Below are 22,080 nucleotides of genomic sequence, written 5' to 3' on the forward strand. Positions count from 1 at the left end.
ATATTATGCCGTCAACTTCTAAGGATTTGGAATATGAATTGTCTTACCCTGACTGCTGAACACACTATGGCTGGTAAAGGAGACCACAAATTTGTGGAGGTCCTCCAAACAAGACTTTATCGTCCTTTGCTGGCTCCACATTGGCCAACTTGGCTAACTCAGTCATCTCCTTTATCACAAGGATGTGTCCCACTGTTGTTGAGGTACCTGTTTGAAATTGATCCACATTTTACTGGACTGTCCCAACATAGCCACCCAGCAGCAGACTCTTAATCTTCCTGATTCACTACCCCTGGTGTTAACAGATGAAGCCTTTATAGCTGATCTGGTTTTTTGGTTTATTCATGAAAGGAGCTTTTATCACTCTCCCTAAGGAAGGGCGCCTCAGCTTTGTTGACCCATAGAGGGGTTGGCAGGATGCCCTGTTGCCTTCTGTGGCCAGTGGCTGCTGGGTTTGATGGTCTGCCCCAGCACTCACTCTACCCTTTCTTTTGCTCTTCTTCCCTTCTCCTCACATGTTCTGTTTGACTTGATGTTCTTCCACTGTGTTTCTCTCACCCTATCCATGTTGCTAGTCTTGTCTGGGTGGCATGCCTCTGATAAGTAACCGAGGGGGGGAGGGTGTCCCCCATTGTACTGTCTACCTTTGGGGATCTGCGGCTGCTCCCTGGACGGGGCACCTTGCTTGCCTTTATTCCTTTTCTTCTTCCATGTTCTTTTCTCTAGGCATTGGGTAGACGCTGGGGTTTTCTTTCCTTGGGTTTCATGCACTAGTCCCTTCTTTGGGGTGTAATTTTGTTGACTTAGCTGTTCCAGGCAGGAGGTACTGATCAGCTCATCGTTCAGTCCCTTTCATCAGTAAACCAACAAGCCAACCAACTAATCAACCCAGTTAAAACAAGTACTTGGACCATGCCTCTGGCAGTGGTAAGGAAATCCAGTTTCTCCCTCTGGCAATGCAGAGATATTGAATCAACAATAAGTGCTCAGGCACAATTCAAAATCTGTCCTACACCATGTCCAGATGACTTCCTCACAAAGCTTGCTGGAGGAATTTTTTTTTTAGACTGGCCTTGCTGACACACATTTGCAGATGCCACCGAATAAGGAGTTGCAAAACATCATAATGATCAACACTACCTTCACTTTATACAAATACAGACGTTTGCTTTTTCAGATCTCTTCTGATCCAGTGATCTTCCTGAGATATCTGGAACAGTTAACCATGTCCACACTTGCAGAATCTGTCTTGACTGTGATTGCTACACGTCAGGACCATCTGTGAATCTTTTGCACCCTATTTGCTATATTGTATACTGCTGGGCTAATGTGCTTCTTAGACAATGCCAGTTTTTCCAGGAACATGTGAAATACCTCACCACCAAAACTTACAGGAGCTGCAGGCTTTTTTGGGAAATGTGAATTATTAATCAGAGTTCTTCCCACAATCATCCTTTATCATGCAGCCTCTAAACCAGTTGCATAAGAAAGGCATTCACCATTGATTGATGGCTGCCTGTGAGCACACTTTCACACATATGCTGCACTTACAATTCCCATTATCTGTCACAGCTTCTTCAACTGCTTCCTTCATTATTGCTTGAGCAATGTCTTCCGCAGAAGATCCCACCAATTCGTTATAAAATCCAAACTTGGTTGGTGGTTTTGGCAAGTTCATAATTCCACATAACATTATCCCTGCAGCACTGCCCTTGCCAATGCAGTGCAAGCCACACACTAGCCTAACATTTATATCATACACCTTCTTTCCACTATTACCACTATGAGGAATACTGTTAGAATTAGAAAACGAAACTTTTGTTACACTTCAATAACATTTTACATGCCAAACCAATATGTGAAGTTATTTTCAATTCCAGTCCTCTTTCTTTGCAAACTTGGCATAATACGTTATGTTTCAAAATATTAGAAATCAAGGAAATATTAATTATTTAATTCACATCATTACTGTCACTTTCATAGTTTACAAATTTTTCTTTGCTGTCACAAAGTTTCTTGCTGGAAGAAGTTCTATCACACTCATCTGGAGTAGTCGGTGAAGCAGTCTGAGCAGCATTTCTCTTCGAAACAACAAAAGATTTCTTCTTCCACTCATTGTGCCTTTTCTTAAACACTCGATTGCTGAAATGGGGCATATTGATATCCACAAACCAAATACGTAAAACAGGTACGAGGAAAATTCGTCAAATACGCAAAATTGAACAGCTAAACAACACAAAGCAAACTCCACAAATCAACACACACAGCATAGCATTGATGTTCACCGATATGAACAGTCACTGGTCACAGAGATAAAGCCATACAACGTTGGAAAACAAAACACTATCTAATTTCGCAAAGATACCCTGCTTTGCAGCCAGCGAGCAGCACTATCAGAGGTGACACAAGTCGCCACAACCATTTACGTAGCGCGTCAACTTTGCAGCAATAAAAAACACACTTAGGAGGGTGAAACTTGTTTTGTTTTATTCAGAAAACTCCAAATAATTTTATAATGGAAAAAAATGGAAAAAAAAGTTAATTTTATCATTTTCATCGTTCCGGCTCCCCTTAAGCTTTACACATGCTTTCTGCATTGCCCTCCAGGAAATCTGGTTCCCGGCAGTTCGGACCCCTGCCCTTCACGGCTATAGGGCATATTACAAGAACCGTAGCAACTGTAATAGAGTGTCAGGGAGAGTTTGTGTCTATGTTATGAACTCAGTATGCAGTGAACATCTGCCCCTTCAAACCTCTCTTGAAGCTGTGGCTGTCAGGATAAGGACGACACAGGAAATAACTGTCTGCAACATACATCTTCCTCCAGATGTTGCAGTACCCCTGAATGCATTGTCTGCACTGATTCATCAACAACATAAACCTTTCCTACTTATGGGAGATTTTAACACCAATAACCCCTTGTGGGGTGGCACTGTGCTTACTGGTCAAGGTAGAGATGTCAAAACTTTCCTGTCTCAACTCAACCTCTGCCTCTTAAATACTGGGGCCCCCACACATTTCAATGTATCTCATGGCGCTTAACTCAGCCATTGATTTATCCCTCTGCAGCCCAGGACTTCTCCCATCTGTCCACTGGAGAGCCCACAATGACTTGTGTGGTAGTGACCACTGTCCGATTTTCCTGTCACCACCCCAGCGCTATTCCCCTGGACGTCTACCAAGATAGGCTTTAAACAAGGCAGACTGGGATGCTTTCACCTCTGCTGTCACCATTGAATCTCCCCCACATGGTACCATCGATGTGGTAGCTGAGCAGGTCACTAGGACGATCATTTCTGCAGCGGAAAACATGATCCCTTGTTCTTTAGAGTGCCCCTGGTGAAAGTCAGTACCTTAGTGGTTGCCGGAAATCACTGAGGCCATTAAAGAGCGTCGGCGAGCTCTACAGCGACATAAGCAGCATCCATCCGTCCCTAGAGCACCTAATAGCTTTTAAACGGCTCTGCCCGAATTCACCAGCTTATAAAAAGATGGAAAGAGGAGTGTTGGGAGAAGTACGTCTTGACCATTGGGTGCCATACATCGCCTTCCCAAGTCTGGACAAAGATCAGATGTGTTTGTGGTTACCAGACCCCGACAGGTGTTATTGGCATTAACATCAATGGCATGTTATCTACTGCTGCAAACGGAATTGCTGAGCAGTTTGCTGAGCACTATGCTCTAGCCTCTGCGTCAGAGAATTATCCCCCAGCATTTTGGACCCTCAAACAGCAGATGGAAAGGAAAGCCCTCTCGTTCACTGAACGTCACAGTGAACCCTATAATGCTCCATTTACAGAGTGGGAGCTCTTCGGCACCCTTGCACATTGCCCCAATACAGTTCTTGGTCCAGAACAGATCCGCAGTCAAATGATCAAACATCTCTCGTCTGACTACAAGCGACATCTCCTTGTCATCTTCAACCGGATCTGGTATGATGGCGTCTTTCCATTGCAATGGTGGGAGAGCACCATCATTCCAGTGCTCAAACGTGGTAAAAACCCACTTGATGTGGATAGCTATCGGCCCATCAGCCTCACCAAAGTTCTTTGTAAGCTGTTACAACGTATGGTAAGTTGGCAGTTGTGTTGGGTCCTAGACTCACGTGGCCTACTGGCTCCATGCCAGGGCAGTTTCCACCAGGGCCACTCTACTATTGATAATCTAGTTTCCCTCGAGTCTGGCATCTGAACAGCCTTTTCCAGACACCAACACCTGGTTGCCATCTTTTTTGATTTATGAAAAGCTTAAGACACAACCTGGCGACACCATATCCTTGTCACATTATATGAGCAGGGTCTCTGGGGCCCACTCCCAATTTTTATCCAAATTTCCTATCGCACTGTACTTTCCGTGTCCAAGTTGGTGCCTCCCATAGTTCCCCCCATATCCAGGGTCCCGCAGGGCTCTGTATTGAGTGTATTTATATTTTTAGCGCCCGTTAATGGTCTAGCAGCAGCTATAGGGCTGTCCGTCTCACCTTCTCTGTATGCAGACGACTTCTGCATTTCGTACTGCTCCACCACTACTGGTGTTGCTGAATGGCACCTACAGGCAGCCATCCGCAAGGCACAGTCATGGGCTCTAACCCACAGCTTCCAGTTTTCAGCCACAAAGTCGTGTGCCATGCATTTCTGTCAGCATCACACCGTTCATCCTGAACCACAACTTTACCTTAATGACGATCCACTCATGGTAGTGGAGAAATATCGATTCTTAGGACTGGTTTTTGACGCCTGATTGACTTGGCTTCCTCATCTTCATCAGCTGAAGCGGAAATGCTGGCAGCACCTCAATGCCCTCCTTTGCCTTAGTAACACTAACTGGGGTTCAGATTGCTTTGCACTACTGCAGCTCTACAGAGCCCTTGTTCAATCCAGCCTTGATTACTGGAGTCTGATTTATGGTTTGGCGGTGCCCTCAGCATTGTGTTTACTCGACCCTGTGTACCACTGTGGCATTCAACTGGCAACAGGAACTTTTAGGCTGAGTCCAGTAATCAGCGTCCTGGTGAAGACCGAAGTCCCTCCATTGAAGGTTAGGCGTGCACAACTGCTCACCAGTTATGTTGCACACATTCATAGTTCTACTGAGCATCCGAATTACCGTCTCCTTTTCCAATCCACGGCAGTTCAACTTCCACGTCAGAGGCCCAGGTCAGGGCTTACAATTGTGGTTTGCATCCGATCTCTTCTGTCTGACGTGGAGTCCTTGCCTTTACCACCTATACTCGAGGTTCATTCACGTACACCTCCATTGTGTACACCTAGGCCGAAGCTTTGCCTGGACCTTTCACGTGGTTCTAAGGACTCGGTTAACCCCACGGCTCTCCACTGTCACTTCCTCTCGATTCTTGACGTGTACCGGGACCGTGAAGTGGTTTACACTGACGACTCGATGGCTGATGGCCGCGTTGGCTTCCCGTATGTTCATGGAGGACATATCAAACAGCACTCCTTGCCAGCCACAGTGTTTTCACTGCAGAGCTGGTGGCCATTTCTTGTGCTCTTGAGTGCATCCGCTCATGCCCTGGCGAGTCGTTTCTCCTCTGTACTGGCTCCTTGAGCAGCCTACAAGCTATCGGCCAGTGCTACTGCCGCCATCCTTTGGTAGCGACCAGGAGTCCATCTATGCCCTGGAACAGTCCAGTTGTTCTGTGGTGTGGACTCCAGGCCTCGTTGGAATCCCAAGAAATGAACTTGCCAACAGGCTACGCGGTAACCTCTTCTGGAGATTGGCATCCCTGTAACTGACTTGTAATCATTATTAGGCCGCAAGGTGTTTCAGATTTGGGAGACGGAATGGCATAATTTCAGTATGCACAACAAACTGCGTGCCCTTGAGGAGACTACAAATGTGTGGAAGACCTCCATGCAGGCCTCTCGCAGGAACTATGTGGTTCTCTGCCGGCTCCGCATTGGCCATACGTGGCTAACACATGGCTACTTCCTCCGTTGCGAGGATCCGCCTCGGTGTCACTGTGGCTCACATATGACTGTCGTCCACATCTTGTGGTACTGCACACTTTTAGCCGTTCTTTGGCAGACTTCTAATCTTCCCAGTTCCCTACCTTCAGTGTTGGGCGACAATACCTCAACAGCAGATTTAGTTTTACATGTTATTTGTGGGGAGGGGGTTATCGTACCATCTAAGGGTGGGCATTTAGCCTTCTCTCTGAGGTCGCCACCCTCCCTCCATTTTAACTCTGTCACACTTTCTTTGCATTTTTTTGTCTTGGTGGTTGTCTTTTCCCTACATGCATTCATCTCGTCTTTTTGGGGTGGACATTTTAATGTGTTGCAGAGTGGTTGGCTCATCCTCTTTATTATTGTGATGAGCCAGTCCAAACCATCTGCTCTATGGTTTGAACAACTTCTTCTCCTTTTCCTTGTGATGTATGTTTCCCCATTTTTTGTTCATTCCATTCGTTTTCTTTTTAGGTGAGGTGTTTGGTGTTTTTGTACCTTGAGCCTTGCTTGTGTCAGGAAAAGGGACTGACGACCCTGTAGTTTGATCCATTTATACCCCAAACCAACCAGTCCAACTTCTGTTATTACCCTTTTTAGATGTATCCATTCATTTTCAACTGAATTACCTTTTAGGTATTCGTTACCACAGTTTCAACAGCCTTAGAGAACTCTGAAATGTGCATCATCATTCCTCAATAGTTCAGTATTTGGCTTCTTTATGTGTTGATTCTTCCTGGTGATTCTCTTGAACTTCAGCTTTATCAGAACTAAATTGTGATCTAAGTCTATATCTATTCCTAGTATGCCTTCTAATCCAACAATTGATTTTGGAACATCTCTCTCTTAATAATGTAGTTCAGCTGGTATCTTCACCTTTCTTCTGGCCTTTTCCGAGCATACCCCTGCTCTTGTGATATTTTCAACAATTTATGTGCTCCTACAAGGTGGAATTTATTGCAAAAGTCTGAGATCTTAGCCTCTCTCATTCCTATTGCCAAGCTTGTATCTTTCCAAACTCTGCCTTTTATTCAATGTCATACTACAGTATTCCAACCACATGATTGTCACAGTTCATCACCTTCTTACACACTGATTTATCCATTCCATTTTCATTATTTCACTGTCCTATCACCTTCTGTGTGTGACTTTGGCTTTTATAACTTAACTGTATTTGTTGGTTCTGATTTGGTTTCAATTCTTAGGTGCGTACCCTATCACTGAACTGTCACACCAACTCATGATTTGTTGTACCTTCCTATTTATGACCAGTCCGAACCGTTGGTGTTACTTTATATCGGCAGATCAAATATCTTTGTCTTCCTTCCACTTAACTCCACTGTCCTCTGTTATACTTAGATTTAACATCTTCATTTCACTTTTCAGATTGTCTAGTTTCCCTACTACATTTAGACTAGTGACATCCACACTGTGGCTCATTTTCAGATCTTTTGCCGCGTTCATCACCGCCTGAATAGTGCTCTTCCAAATATATGGGATTAATCTAAAATATTTTGTCATTGAAGAGATTATCATGGCTGTTGTGTACGACTTGTTGCACAATGGTAAGGAGAAGTGGGCGACAGAGTGGTGTGGCAACTGTCATCATTGGAAACCTGGGCAGGAGCAGAAATGATTGGTGAAAAAGTTAACACAGTAAACAATAGATTTACTTAACTTGTATCCTTCCAAGTGTATGAAGACTCATAACTAATAAGGCAGCAAGAAGCAGAGTTCAATTATCACAGTGCCCCCAAGGATGTGGTTGTCTGTACCACAGCACGATCTATGGTGTTGGAGCCATGACTAGATGGCGTCACGTGGAGAAGTGGCTCCAAGTGCAAATGCACTGAGTGGCTGCTGCCAGCCATCCTATACTGTGGTTACACAGGGCACTCAGAATATAGAGCTGCTGGAAGTGTGGCCCAGTGGACACACGCCATTGGATCCGCCAGATCTCACACGACCATTATTGACATCGGACGGAATCTTGCTAGTCCGATACCAACGTGGATACACTGTAGGGTGTTTTTGGTACATGATGCTACAATGACACTTTTACACTTATGGTCCACATTTACTGTGAATACATATTATATGTGTTTAATGCAATGGTTGTTTCTATTTCCTCCTGCATCCTGTTATTGTTGATCATTGTCGAGTCTTCCACCTTTAGGGGCAATTTCCCACCTGAAGGGCAACAGTGTGCTCTGAATGTCTATCTCCTTCACCCTCTTTCAAGAAGACTATTGACAGATGGGGGTGATAGTTTACACGGAAAGTACTAAGTCAACTGTTGTAACTTTGATACACAACACAACCAAGAATGTTAGAACAACTTTATTAGACTGTGGCGTGTACACCAACCATCATAACATCCACTGAACACAATAAGACAAAGCAAATGAGTGCAATTATTGCATTGTAGGAATTTTGTTAGGCGTCTGTGAATAAGACCTGTGGGAACGCACCAGAAATGGGAGGTTCCAAGTGCTAAATACGGCATCGGCAAACTTAAGGGTTTTCTGCCACAGATCTATAAATGGCATCCATCCCAATTTGATGGCAGAAACTGATAAGTGGTATTATATGTCCTTACTGACTATGCTGGCACAAGTGCTAATGCTGACTGTTGTTGCACTACAGAAAAAGTGAGCAAAATGAGCTTTTATGGTCAGTGTGGAGAGTTCGAAGATGCAGAAGTTATGATAAAAGGCAAGTTATTTGTCAGAATGAAAATCTTTTCAGTTGATTCTATTTTGTGTAATACAATTGAAATTATTAAGCTAACAAAGGACATCTTCCTAATTGCTTCTATTTGGTCTCTACTCAGTTTAGCTTCCCATTCATCTTGGGTATGAGTGATCTACCCATCCTTTCCAAATTTCCAGAAATCATCCCTCTCTGCTCTGTGGGAAGCAACTAATAATTCCAAAAGCTAAGATAGTTTTTATATTTTTGCATGTGTGTATTAGTAGTATTTACAATTTTGTCTTGTGAAGGTAAGTACTGGGCAAGCCATAAGCACTGGTCAGGCTTTCTGTCTCCTTGTGAAATTAATATAGTATTGTTATTTCTTTTTATAGATTATGACAGGAAGTGACCGGTTATATATAAGTACACAGGATGCAAATAGCTCCAACTGGCTACGTTACTTAAGGCCAGCTCCTACACGTGATCAACGTAATATTGTTCCACTTCCTCGTGATGGTCATCTTTATTTTGTAACATCTATTGACATTCAAGCTGGTGAAGAACTGCTTTACTGGGCAGATGACCCAACCACCATATGGTCAAAGAAGAAAATGGAGAAAACAAGTAAGCCTTATATGATAAATATGAACAAATTCAATGAGGTGCATTACAGTCGATTTTAGTACAGTTTTTCATTAAAAGAGAACTTTGTGGAATAAGTCGTTAATACCATCAATCATGTTTCCATTGTGCAATATATTGAGGGGTGTACTGTAAGTAAAACAAAACATTCATTTATTAGATACACTTCTGCCATTACATGCTACAAATTTACATCTGTGTAACTGATAGTGCATTTCTGTTTAAGACTTCATCTTTGAACCTGCACTTAAAAACTCTTCTGCTGCTTCTGACACTCAATTTTATTTACAAGATTTTCAAAGTGTTTTGCAGCTGTTTGTTTCACTCCTTTCTGATCCATCATCAGATTCACCTTTGGAAGATGATACCCTTCTGGTATCGAGTCTGAATATTGCTATTACTATTGTTTTCAAACTTGAATGATTTGCTGACAATAAAAATTATCAGTAGATAAGTGCTCTTATAAGCTATAGCTGATCTTTAACTACTTAAATAGTTGCCTGAAGTTCTCACATTATTCATATTACTTTTTTGTCCACTGGTGCCAAGAGAGGAAGTACTGGACTCAAAGCCAAGAAGACTGGAATTCAGATTCCCATGTGACATTTGTGATATAGATTTTCAGTGGTTTCCCTACATACTTCTATATTTACATGCATACTTTGCAAACCACTGTGAAGTGCATGACAAAGGCTGCTTCCCTTGTACCATATATTAAGGCTTATTCCTGTTGCATTTGCATAAGGAGCTCATGAAGAATGACTACTTAAATGACTCTGTATGTGATGTGATTAGCCTACTCTTTTTCTTCACAATCCCAGTGGGAGCAAGAGGTAGGAAATGTAGTATATTCCTAGAGTTTTTACATAATGTTGATTCTTGAAAATTTGTAACTAGCCTGTCATGGAATAGTCGAGGTGTATTTTCATTCTTCTGACAGTTCAAGTTCTTCAACATTTCTGTGACATTTTTCCGTGAGTCAAACAAACCTGTGACTGTTTGTCCTGCCCTTCTTTTTATACATTCAGTACTCTGTGTTAATACTATTTGGTATGTATATCACATATGTGAGCAATATTCTAGGATGAGTTTGTTGTAGACTGATTGCATTTTCCCAGCATTCTGCCAATTAACTAAAGTCTGCCACTTGCTTTTCATATGAATTAGCCTATTTTACCATTTCACTTTGTATCCCCCAAAGTGTTACACCCAGGTATTTGTATGACTTGACTAATTTCAATTGTGACTCTTTGATATTGTATCATCATTGTCATTCCCCCCTGCATCTCATATTATGAAGTGCACCATTTTATAAATCTGGACATTTAATGCAAATTACAAATCTTTGCATCACTTCGAAATTTTATAGATATTTGTGAAGCTATTTTAAGATGGTATTTCATTATAGATAAGTAGTAGTCTGAAGTTACTGTTTTTAACACCTTAAATACTCACCAACCTAACAATATTCTGAATTTTATAGAATGACTGGTTTTTCTGTTTGTCTTTTTTGTTACGGAGAGAGATCAGGAGTTGGATATGGAATTTGGTGGGTCAGAAGACTTCACACACTGATATTGTTAGTGAAGTGACAACAGATCAGAAAAGTGATTGAAGTGACGTTAGTTCTTTCACCATCAGCAAATGGTATGAAATAGATGTGACTGCAGAATTGCTTTTCCTTAACTCCAATATTTCCCTTTACTATAAAACCTTCAGACACCACACTCAATGACTCTTCAAATTTGATGGATATGTAAGTAAAATAATTAGCGATAAATTAGTGACTATTGTAGTTGCCGATTGGAAGGACAGAAACAGTGATTAAATAAGAATCTTTTGTAGTATAATACTGTTATTAAGTATTATAAAGAAACCAAGCTACGAGATATATTGGGCTAAATGTCCACTACTTGCAACTCCAGCATTTTGCCAGTTACTTAGCTACAAATGATTTTTGATTCTAAATAAATGCCTCCATTTTTTAGATAACTCAGGATAGGAACTTGCTAGCCATCCACAGCCAAAGTTAAACAAAATATGGCCTATTTTAGACCATCTCAATAATAAATTCAAATTTCTTTGTACTCCAAAGAGTGATGTCACTATAGATGAGTCTTGTGTTATATAAAGGCAAATTAGGTTGGATTTAGTATCTGCCAGTAAAGAGAGCAAGATTTGGAATAAAGAGTCCAAGTCAGGATATGTGCGGTGTGTAAATATGTATAGGGCACAAAATTTGATGATGAACATAAAGATCTGCTCCAGTCCTCTCAAATGAAACCCCTTCTCAACAAAGGCTACTGCCTTACAGTTGATAATTTCTAAACCTCTCTGCAACTAGCAGATCTCCTTATTTCCGTGAAAGCTGACACAAAGGGTATTGTGCAACCTTCTGGAAAAGGTATGCCACCAAACTTTCGAAGTAAGGAATTGAAGAAGGGAGATATTGTTGCTTTTCAGAGGGGTAAAGTTACAGCAGTGAGATGGAAAGACAAGTGTAATGTGTCTATTTTGAGCACTATCTACAGAGCACAAATGAAAAACTTAAATAAAAGGGGTAACAAGTTAATAAAACCACCAGAAGTTATGTAACGACACAATTGAAGGGATGGAAAAGCTGACCGGTATATAGCAAACAATCCAGTAACATGAAAAATAGGGGGGAAATAATAGAAAGAATATTTTTCCATCTACTTGAACTGGCGCTCTGGAAGTCATTCAGCCTGTTCAAGAAATCTGGGGGAACAAAGAATGCTGTTGATTTTCATGTGGCAGTGATTGAGATGATGGACAGCTGAGCATCACAGGAAGGATTCTCTTTGAAAGTAGCTGCTTGTCCATCCACGAACACCAATCCTATTAATCTAACTGACCATCATTTCCTATCATTCATCCCAGATACTCCATTGAAACAGAATTCTACCAAAATTTGTGGGATGTGGAGCTGAGTTGGGATGTGAATGGGAAGAAAAAGGAGGGAATCATGATATATGTGTGAAGATTGTTACGTAGCTAAGTGTATTGTACCAATGCTTCAGAGTCTTTCGTGTAGCCATGAACATATGAAGATGAATGATGTGCAAAAGGCTATCATTTTAATTTTTAAGTCAAACAATGGAAAATCCAGGATGGAATGTAACAATATTAGAGAAGGAAAGTTGCTACTCACCATATAGCAGAGATGCTGAGTCGCGATAGGCACAACAGAACACCTGGTTCAGATTCATTGATGACATCTTTGCTATCTGGATTGAAGGTGAGGACACCCTATTCACATTCCTCCTGAACCTCAACTACTTCTCCCCCATTTGCTTCACCTGATACCACTCAAAACAAGAAGCCACCTTCCTAGATGTTGACCTCCACCTCAGAGATGGCTACATCAGTACCTCTATCCATATCAAACCTACTAACCACCAGCAATGCTTCCACTTCAACAGTTGCCTCACATTCCATACCAAGAAGTCCCTTCCATACAGCCTAGCCACCCATGGTCATCACATCTGCAGTGACGAGCAGTCCGTCTCAAAATATACTTAGGGTCTCACTGAAGCCTTCACTGACCGTAATTATCATCCCAACCTTGTACAAAAACAAATATCCTGTGCCTTAACTTTCCAGTCCCCCACCACCTCCCACAGTCCAGCCACAGAGGAGCATTCCCCTCGTAACTCAATACCATCCGGGACTGGAGCAACTGAATTACATTCTCCGCCAGGGTTTCGATTACTTCTTGTCATACCCTGAAATGAGAAATGTCGTGCCCACTACCCTTCCCACCCCTCCTATGTGGTATTCCGCCATTCACAGAACCTACACAATATACTCTCTCAGCCTTACGCAACCACTGCTCCCAATCCCTTACCTCATGGCTCATACCCCTGTAATAGACCTAGATGCAAGACCTGCCCCATACATCCTCCTACCAGTCCAGTCACTAACAACACCTATCCCATCAAAGGCAGGGCTGTCTGTGAAACCAGTCATGTGATTTACAAGCTAAGCTGCAACCACTGTGCTGCATTCTATGTAGGCATGACAACCAACAAGCTGTCTGTCTGCATGAATGGCCACCAACAAACTGTGGCCAAAAAACAATTGGACCGCCCTGGTGCTGAACATGCTGTCGAACACGATATCCCTCATCTCAATGACTGATTCACAGCCTGTGTCATATGGATCCTTCCCGCAAACACCAGCTTTTCTGAATTGCGCAAGTGGGAGCTTTTCCTGCAATACATCCTACGTTCCCGTAACCCTCCTGGCATCAACCTCAGTTAGTCACTGCCCTCACCCATCCAGCCCCCTCCCTGTTTCCATTCTAGCACTACACAGCCATCATTTCATCTCCACACCCAGTCTTTTTATTTCTCTCCTTTCCACTACTTACTCCCCCCCCCTTTTCTCTCCTGCCCCCATCTAAACTGCAGCACTTCACTGTCTGCCACCCCCACCATACGATCCTTCTCCTCTCTGTCCCCAGCCTCCTCCTTACTCCCACCCAGTCACCACTCTCATCATACACTGGTGCTGCTGCTCGCAGTGTGCTTTCAGTTGTCTGAGACTGCAGACATGTGTGCAAGTTGCGTTTGTTTTGTGCGTGTGTGCGTGTGTGTGTGTGGGTGTGTGTGTGGCTTTTGTGCGTGTGCGTGTGTGTGCGTGTGTGTGTGTGTGTGTGTGTGTGTGTGTGTCAAAACCTGTAATTGTGTGAATCTTTTTGTTGTGCCTTTCACAACTCAGCATCTCTGTTAAATGGTGAGCAGCAACTTTCCTTCCCTAATATTGTTATTGTAATTTTTAATGTGTATCAAAAACACAAACAGTTTTGAAAGAGATTCAACTAAAATGTTCTGTCCTAACACATTTTATTCTATGTGGTATTATCAGGGTTGCCCTAAGTTCTAGAAATCGGGGAACTTCAGAAGTATCAGGGAAATATCATTTAAATTTGGAAAAACCCTGAAAAAAATTTCGTTTTTGTCTCAGTAGCATGAAATTTTTTACCGAGATTTCATGCTTTGTCATTGGGTGGGTGCAGCAGAGTGTGTGTGCCGTTTCCCTTCTCTCTCGTTCTTATTGCTTCTCCCCTTCCCACCCCTCCCCTCAGCTGCCACCACTACTTGCTGCTAGCCTAGCAGCTGCTGCTGTGAGGCAGGGGGCATTAAGAGTGATTTGTTTGGATCTGATTCTGAGAGCTTGTTGACGCAGTGGCTGGAGACAACGGTCATTTGTGCATGAGTTGTGTCTGATTGTGTAAATGTGTGTACTTCTCTTTTTCTGACAAAGGCTGTGGCCAAAAATTTAGAAGTGAGAGTGTGATTGTCTTTTCTATGTGCCTGTCTGTGGCTCAGTGATCATCTTTATGGTGAGTTGCTACCTATCCTCATTAGTATTGATTCTCAGAGTATATGCGCAAGTTATCTATTGCGTGGGTGATCACCGCGGTCTCACTTCATCAACAAGGTGTCTGTGACACTTGAATAGCTCTCCACACGAGTGGACTTCCATGACGGGCCAAAACTGCAGTCCATTCCTGTGGGTAGCTGACAGGTCAGGCCTGCCAATCTGGAGCCCGTAGTTTCCCATTGACGTACAGTGCGGCATTTTATAGAAATTTTATTTATTCTAGTACATTTTGGCCCTTCAAAAGTAGTGTATGTATTAGAAAGTATGGACGATAAGAATAAGGAAATTGTGGCAGTCGCTGGCAGTGTTTGTACACTATGTACTCGTGTATTTCTTGAAAGAAAAATACACAATACCTGTAGAATAATAGCCATAACACAGAGGGTAATAACCGACAATAACGAAAACACATTGGGTAATTACAGACAATAATAAACATAGTAGAACCAACATTTTATAGGCAGTCACATATAGTGTTGGTTTACACAACTCTTCCCCACCTTACACATTTCTTTCAAGAGGCCTACTTTTTTCTGAGGTTATTTCTGAAAACAGTGAAGGTATTCTAAACCTGTCTTGCGACTCCAACAAAATGCATATTGTAGTCACCAAACGTGTTTCGCATTATTGAAATAAAATAACATTAGTGGTCTTAATGAATCACACATACCATTTGGCTTGCTTTCTCCATCTAAAAACAGTTCATTACAAGAGATGTTGATGTTAGTACTTAAGATTTTTGCTCACATGTTTAGAACTACAGAAGTCTTTACATATGTCTTTACTTACCCTTGAGATCACAAAATTTGTCAGGGAAAAATTCTAAAACTCATCTGGAAATCCGGGAAACTTCATGGAATTTCACTTGGGGGAAACGTGTGGGAACCCTGGTTATTTTTTTATAAGCAATGAGTATACTTAGGGTTTTAATATAACCTTTTTTCAGCGGTCTGTAACTACCCTTTAAATGGATGACGAACTATTATTTGAAATAACCTATAATCATAATAAAGTTTAAAATTTAACAATAAAAAAACTGAAAATTTTTGTACCCACTTTTACAGAAAAATTGTTAAGATAAGGGGCTAAGTAGTAAAAATTATCATTATACCATAATAAGGGGCTAATAATCTCTGCCATGTCACTAATATACATATGAAGTAGGGACACAACACACTTCCCTGGGGCATGCCTGAAGTGACTTCCACATTTGACAGTGACTATCTGTCCAAGATAACATGTTGCATTCTCCTTAATAAGAAACTCCACTCCATTCATATTTTGTTTGCTACCCCATGAGATCATGTATGTGGTGGTGGAGGAGTTCAGTCAGAACACTGGTTTGGTGCAGATTTTCACACTAATCTAGCTTATGCAAGCCTCTTTGTCCCTTCATAACTGCTACAACCTACATCATCTCTGTTTGGCTATAGTCAAGCCTTGATCTTCCTATCTTCCTCATTATGATCCCCCACCCCCCACCCCTTTCCAAGCTTCCCTCCATTACCAAATTAAATAATACTTCCAATAATACGTATTGGTATGATGCTGAGTGTAGTGTTTCTCAGGAGTCAAGAAATACTGTCTCCACCCGATCGATGGGTTCCAGGATGTATTATGAGAGAGATAAGAGTCAGTTTTTCCACGGCCAGTGTGCTGATTGGCCTGGAGTAATCATTGTTAGAAACATCAAATTGTGTTTGAGCTTATAATATTTTTAAGGTACTAAAACAGAGGAATGTCAAAGATATTGGATGGTAGTTTGATGGATCACTGCTACTAACCTTCTTGTAGGCAGATGTGACCTTTGCTTTCTTCCAACCAGTGGAAACAGTTTTTCTTAGGAGTCATCTACAGTGTTTCATGGTTGACAGATATATCCCATACATCCCTCCAACCCTGTCACAGGCATTTCCTACCCCATAAAAAGCAGGGCCACTTGTGAAAGCTGGCTTGTGGTGTACCAGCTTAGCTGCAAGCGATGTGTGATAGTCTGTATGGGCCTTTCACATAGCAGAAGTGGCCACCACCAGAATCTGGACCACCTAGTCGCTGAATATGCAGCACAGAACTATGTTCTTCATTTGACTGATTGCTTTGCAGCCTGTGCCACCTGGATTCTTCCCACTAACATCTGCTTTTTTAAGTTGTATAGTTGGGAACTCTCCTTGCAGGATATCATTCATTCCCATAGCCCCCCTGGCCTCAATGTTTACTAGTTCTTGTTCTCCACCTGCCTCTATCCCCTTCCCTGCTCTCACTCCCAGCCTCACACTCATCCCCCCCCCCCTCCCCCTTCCCAGCACATGCATAATCCTTTCCCCTTCTCTGCACCTTTTCTCTCACCCTCCTCCCCCATCCCTCCCAATTCTGCAGCTACTAGCCTGCCATCCTGACTAATAATGTCCTTGCACACAGTAGCCAACCTTATTTTTTATTGTGAAACAAACAATGTTATTGGGGCGCGTGTTCGCTCTGTTTGGAGGCATACAAAGTGTTTTATGAAAATATTTCATTGTGAAAGCATTTTTAAAGCTAAATATATGAAAATTGGTATTTGACTGCTTGGTTAGAAGTGAAAAAATATGTTATCCACCATTTATGGAAATAAAAGTTCTAAGGGTGTGAAATAGGAGGTGAAAATTTACCACAAGAACACAAAATGCATGATTAAAAAAAACCTTGGACTGCAGCTACCAGAATTGCTGTTTGGTCAAAAGCACATCCAGAAAAGACCATGCTTCCATGGCCATAATTAGTGTGAAAAGCTTAGAAGGTGTTGCAATTTTCAAACTAGATAAAATAAATCTGTCTAACAGTCACCATGACAAATTAGCTTTGCCAGAATTGCATGGAAAGATCTTTAATACATCAATTTTTTAGTAGGTCTAATAAATGCTTATAAAATTATTTCTGTTGTAATCACTACACAAATTAATCATTACTGATGACAAAATAGACATCACATTTAAATGCAATTCCATGTACGGGAATATGCATTTAAGACGAGAGAATTAGATACCGGTGTAAGACTGGCATTTATAACTATAGAATCACTTACACGATTTGTCCCCTTTTTTTTAAATTCAGTATATAAAATGAAATTAAAGCCATTGGAACACATTAATTATGGAAAGACTGACAGACATGTAAAGTATCGCTAATTCCTTTACAGAGGTAGGTTCTTTGGTTGCTCTCTGTTTATTGTGAAGTATTAAATAGTATCACATCAAGTTCATTCCCCCCCCCCCCCCCCCCTCCCCCCCGGATGCTCTTCGATACATTGGAAAGACTTTATCAATAAACGTACTTCTAGCAAAGTAAGGATTGATCAGGACATTGCTTTAGCTGTGGCGTCATCTGACATTGCTGCTACACTTTTGGAAGGTGGTAAAACAGGTCACCCTGCCTTTGAACTCCCACTCAATCTTTTCAAAGTTGGAACACTCATATGCAATACCTCTAGTCAGTGTATTATGGCTCAAGTTCTCCGGGAGCATAAATTTATCATAAGGAATGAGAGTATCATGGCTCACATATGCGAATTTGAAGCACTTAATAGAACTTTGAAAGACATTAGAGGTGGAGATCATGTTATGGGTGGAGTTTCTGTGCTGAGTTAGGAGTCTTTTGGCAGATTTCTTTTTGTACCTTGAGGACCCAAGCTGATGAGGTTAAGGCAGGCAGGAAATCCTCACACCTGTGCCCCTATTTCAGGAAATTGTCTCTCTAAAGAAAAATGTGAGTGTCCATGTAAAGGGCAATAATATCTCTGCCAGAGAGTTTTATGAACTCCTACCGAAAATAGGGAACATAAATTATCCCAAGTCCAAAGGAAAAGTGTGTGTTTCTGGCCACAGTAGTCACAACCATATGAGAACTAATAGATGTATCTTATCCCAATATTCTGACCATACGTATGAAATCCACAGACTGACTCTGTAAACAGGTTATATTAACACCCAAGACCAACAGGGGTGCCCCATTAATGACATGCTACTGAAGTCCTTTGGAGGGTCAGAGATGGAGTACAGTTCTGTTGATTCAGTATTGCAGACAGATGAAGCATTTCGCTATCCAATGGAGATCCTTAATACCTGATCTTCTTCTCACAAACTACTCCTGAAGGTTGCTACACCTATCATGCTACTGCACTACCTTAACCTGCCTAAACTTTGTAATATTATTAGATTAAAAGTAACTGTTCTCCACAAAAACAATTATTGAGGCCACTGTGCTTACCAGATGTGCTTGGGTGAACCAACGTTCTTACTACGAATACCAGTTATACTACTACACATATGAGTTCAGATGAATGCAATTCACCCTTAACATTTGGTTTGCAATGATGATCAATAAATCTCAGCGTCATTTATTAAAGATGGCAGCCATCGATTTGGGGGAGAACTGCTTCTCACATAGACCGTTCTATGTGACCTGTTCAAAGAGTCAGTTCCAGTGGCGGCCTGGTGATTTTGGCACCAAACAATACAACCACCAATGTGGTACATTAAGATTTACTTCAGTAAATTCCAACTTCCTGTCTGTAACTTTTTTCTTGTTGAGCAAATTCAGTGTTTCTAGATTGTTGTTTTGTTTATGAAAAATGCACTTAACAATGTATAAATTCAGTTAATTTTTTTTAATGTGCAAGTGTTAAGAAGAATTGCTTTATTAAATTTTGGTACCTTGTCTGCAGCTTAGTTTGTGTAGACTAGATACACTGTTTGTACAGTGTGTAGATTTAAACATGGAAGTGGGTGTAATAACTTACAAATCTGGTTGAAGGCAGGGGAGGGAATGGAATCCTCTGTGTAGACCATAGTATCTACATGAGCTAAGTGGCAGGCACTCAGTTAGTGTAAAATATTTGCATTGTTGACTGCAGGTGATATGTACATTCATATTCTATCTTTTCCATATATATTCTAATTTTCAAGTGCATCTTAGAGTTACTGCAAACATTTTTTGCCCATTTGCAGCAAGAGGGCTCATATATGAGCTAAAAAATCTAATATTATAGTGAAATGCAAACTGACTCCTTAAAAAGGAGCTTTGACTCGTGTAAGTGTACCTTTCGTAATTGTTCCTTACACATTCTGCCAATTTTACATACTTACTATATTAATAGCTAGATGATAAGTACAAAACACAGGTATAATTGCTCAGCTGTATGACAGAAGCAAAGTTTGCTTCGTCCACACTACTCCTCACCCAGCAGCAATCTGTGTGCAGGCTGGAACATGCCCCCTTATAAAGGTGGTCAAGAAAAAGTAAAAAGGCAATAGGTGGACCCAAATTTTCTAATTACTGTTAGAAGATCTTCAGAGTAACTAAAAAGGAGCGTGTGTTTGAAGGTAATTTATATTCCCATTTTTATAATCTGTATGGTGATTGTGTAATATTTAGGTGTATTCATTTGTTTTCTCTCTGCATGTTTACAGATTGTGGTGGCTGTAATTTGAGATTCTCTCATCCACTTTACTACCGTATGCACTGCTCATTATTTCACGATCCAAACTTCAGTCTTACCATACGCAAATATCATTGCAAAGTTTGTGGCACAGCAGTGTTGGGGAAGGAGAACATAATGAAGCATGCTGCAGAGATGCATGATGGCAAAGGAGCATACCAGTGCCAGTATTGCAAAAAGGTGAACTTTTTTTTTTGTTGGACATAAATAAAAGGTGGAAAATTATGTAGTCATTTATATGATACAGGCGGAACATCATTAACGTGGTTCTTTGGAATAGTGCTTGTTAGTACTGTTCTTCAGTTTCTTTTCTTATCCTCCTGAAGAGAAGTAGCGTTTGTAGATTTAGAGAAAGATTTTGACAATACTGACTGCAGTACTCTCAAATTCTGAAGGTTGCAGGAATAAAACAGAGGTACCAAAACATTACCTGTAACTTATACAGAAACATGACAGCAGTTGTGCGAGTCAGAAGACATGAAAGGGAAGCAGTAGTTAAGAAGATAGTGAGACAGGGTTGTAGTTTATCCTCAATGTTATTTAGTCGGTATATTGAGCAAGCTGTGATGGAAGCCCTGCAGAAAGTGCATAAAGAAATTAAAGTTTTGGGAGAAGCAATCAGAATTTTAAAATTGCTAATCAAATTGCAGTTCTGTCGAAGAGGGCAAAGTGCTAGGAATATCAAGTTATCGGATTGGGTTGTATCTAGAAGAGAGGTTTTAATGTCAGCAAAAGTAGAACAAGGTAATGGAATGTAGATGAATGAAATTGAAGAATAGATTAGAAAATGAGATAGACAAAGTAGTAGATGGAATTCCTTTTTTAAAAAAATAACTGACAGAGAGGTTATAAATGCATACTGACAATGGTAAAACATGCATTTCAGAAAAAGAGAAATTTGTTAACATCTAATATAAATTTAATTGTTGGGAAATTTTTTCTGGAAGTATTTGTTTGGAGTGCAGTCATGTAGGAAAGCGAAATCTGGACAATAACTGTTCAGACAAGAACAACTATTGAAAAGGGGTGTTACAGAAAAATGCTGAAGGTTAGATAGTCGGATCGCGTAACCAAGGAGGTGCTGAATAGAAATGGGGAGAAAAGAAATTTGTGTTACAACTTAAGAAGGGATAGGTTGATAGGAGACATCCTGAGCCGTTATAAAATTGTCAGTTTGGTTAATTGAGGAATGTGTGGAGGGTAAAAATTATAAGAGGCCAAAGTCTGACTATAGTAAAAATGTTTAAGTGACTGTAGGTAGCATTAGTTACACAGAGGTGAATCTTACAAAGGAGAAGCTGACTTGAAGGCGACGACAACAACGAAGAAACTACCTCATGTGCAATGTCCGTCTCCTTTTTACTTTAGATTTCATGCAGTTTATTCTTGGTATTGGCGTATTCATAAAGCATTTGTCATCCAAGTTTCAAATATAAAATCTTTGACTTCAGAGCATCAAAATATATTTTTTACATTAAAGTATGTGTCTACCTTGCTAGCTCTGATTCTTGTTTCATAAGTGTAATGTTGTAACCTGCATTCCTTTTCTTTTACTATTTATTATAGCCCTTGTGTGGTATCCATGTTCATAGCAGATGTCACCTTGAATTTTGGTAGTGGAAAAAATTTTCACTGTAATTGGGTCAGCTTAAGGAGTGATGTTAATGTGTACATCCAATTAGCAGAATGTGGGACATTGTCTTTGGTTGAACTCCTGTTGCTTCTGTATGCAACATACATGTTATATGGGTGACACTACGAGAGCACATACGTCTGAGAGCACTGGCTGAATATTGTTTTGGCAAATCTAAGATTTGTGATGTGATACCTGGATATTACAACCAGTCCCCTGCTAAGCATACTCTCTTCCCATATTTCAAAAGGTATTTTTGCCTG

General features: G+C 41.0%; 1 protein-coding gene across 1 annotated transcript in view; it reads left to right on the forward strand.

The window, feature by feature from the left end:
* LOC126176567 (uncharacterized) overlaps positions 1 to 22,080 on the forward strand; it is a 139,471-nt gene that overhangs the window by 42,206 nt on the left and 75,185 nt on the right. Inside the window, exons 5-6 of the mRNA XM_049923727.1 lie at positions 9,053 to 9,284; positions 20,156 to 20,364. Coding sequence (XP_049779684.1) covers positions 9,053 to 9,284; positions 20,156 to 20,364 — 441 coding nt within the window. The remainder of the gene's footprint in view (positions 1 to 9,052; positions 9,285 to 20,155; positions 20,365 to 22,080) is intronic.

Source organism: Schistocerca cancellata, chromosome 3 (assembly GCF_023864275.1).
Source record: "Schistocerca cancellata isolate TAMUIC-IGC-003103 chromosome 3, iqSchCanc2.1, whole genome shotgun sequence".
NCBI lineage: Eukaryota > Metazoa > Arthropoda > Insecta > Orthoptera > Acrididae > Schistocerca > Schistocerca cancellata.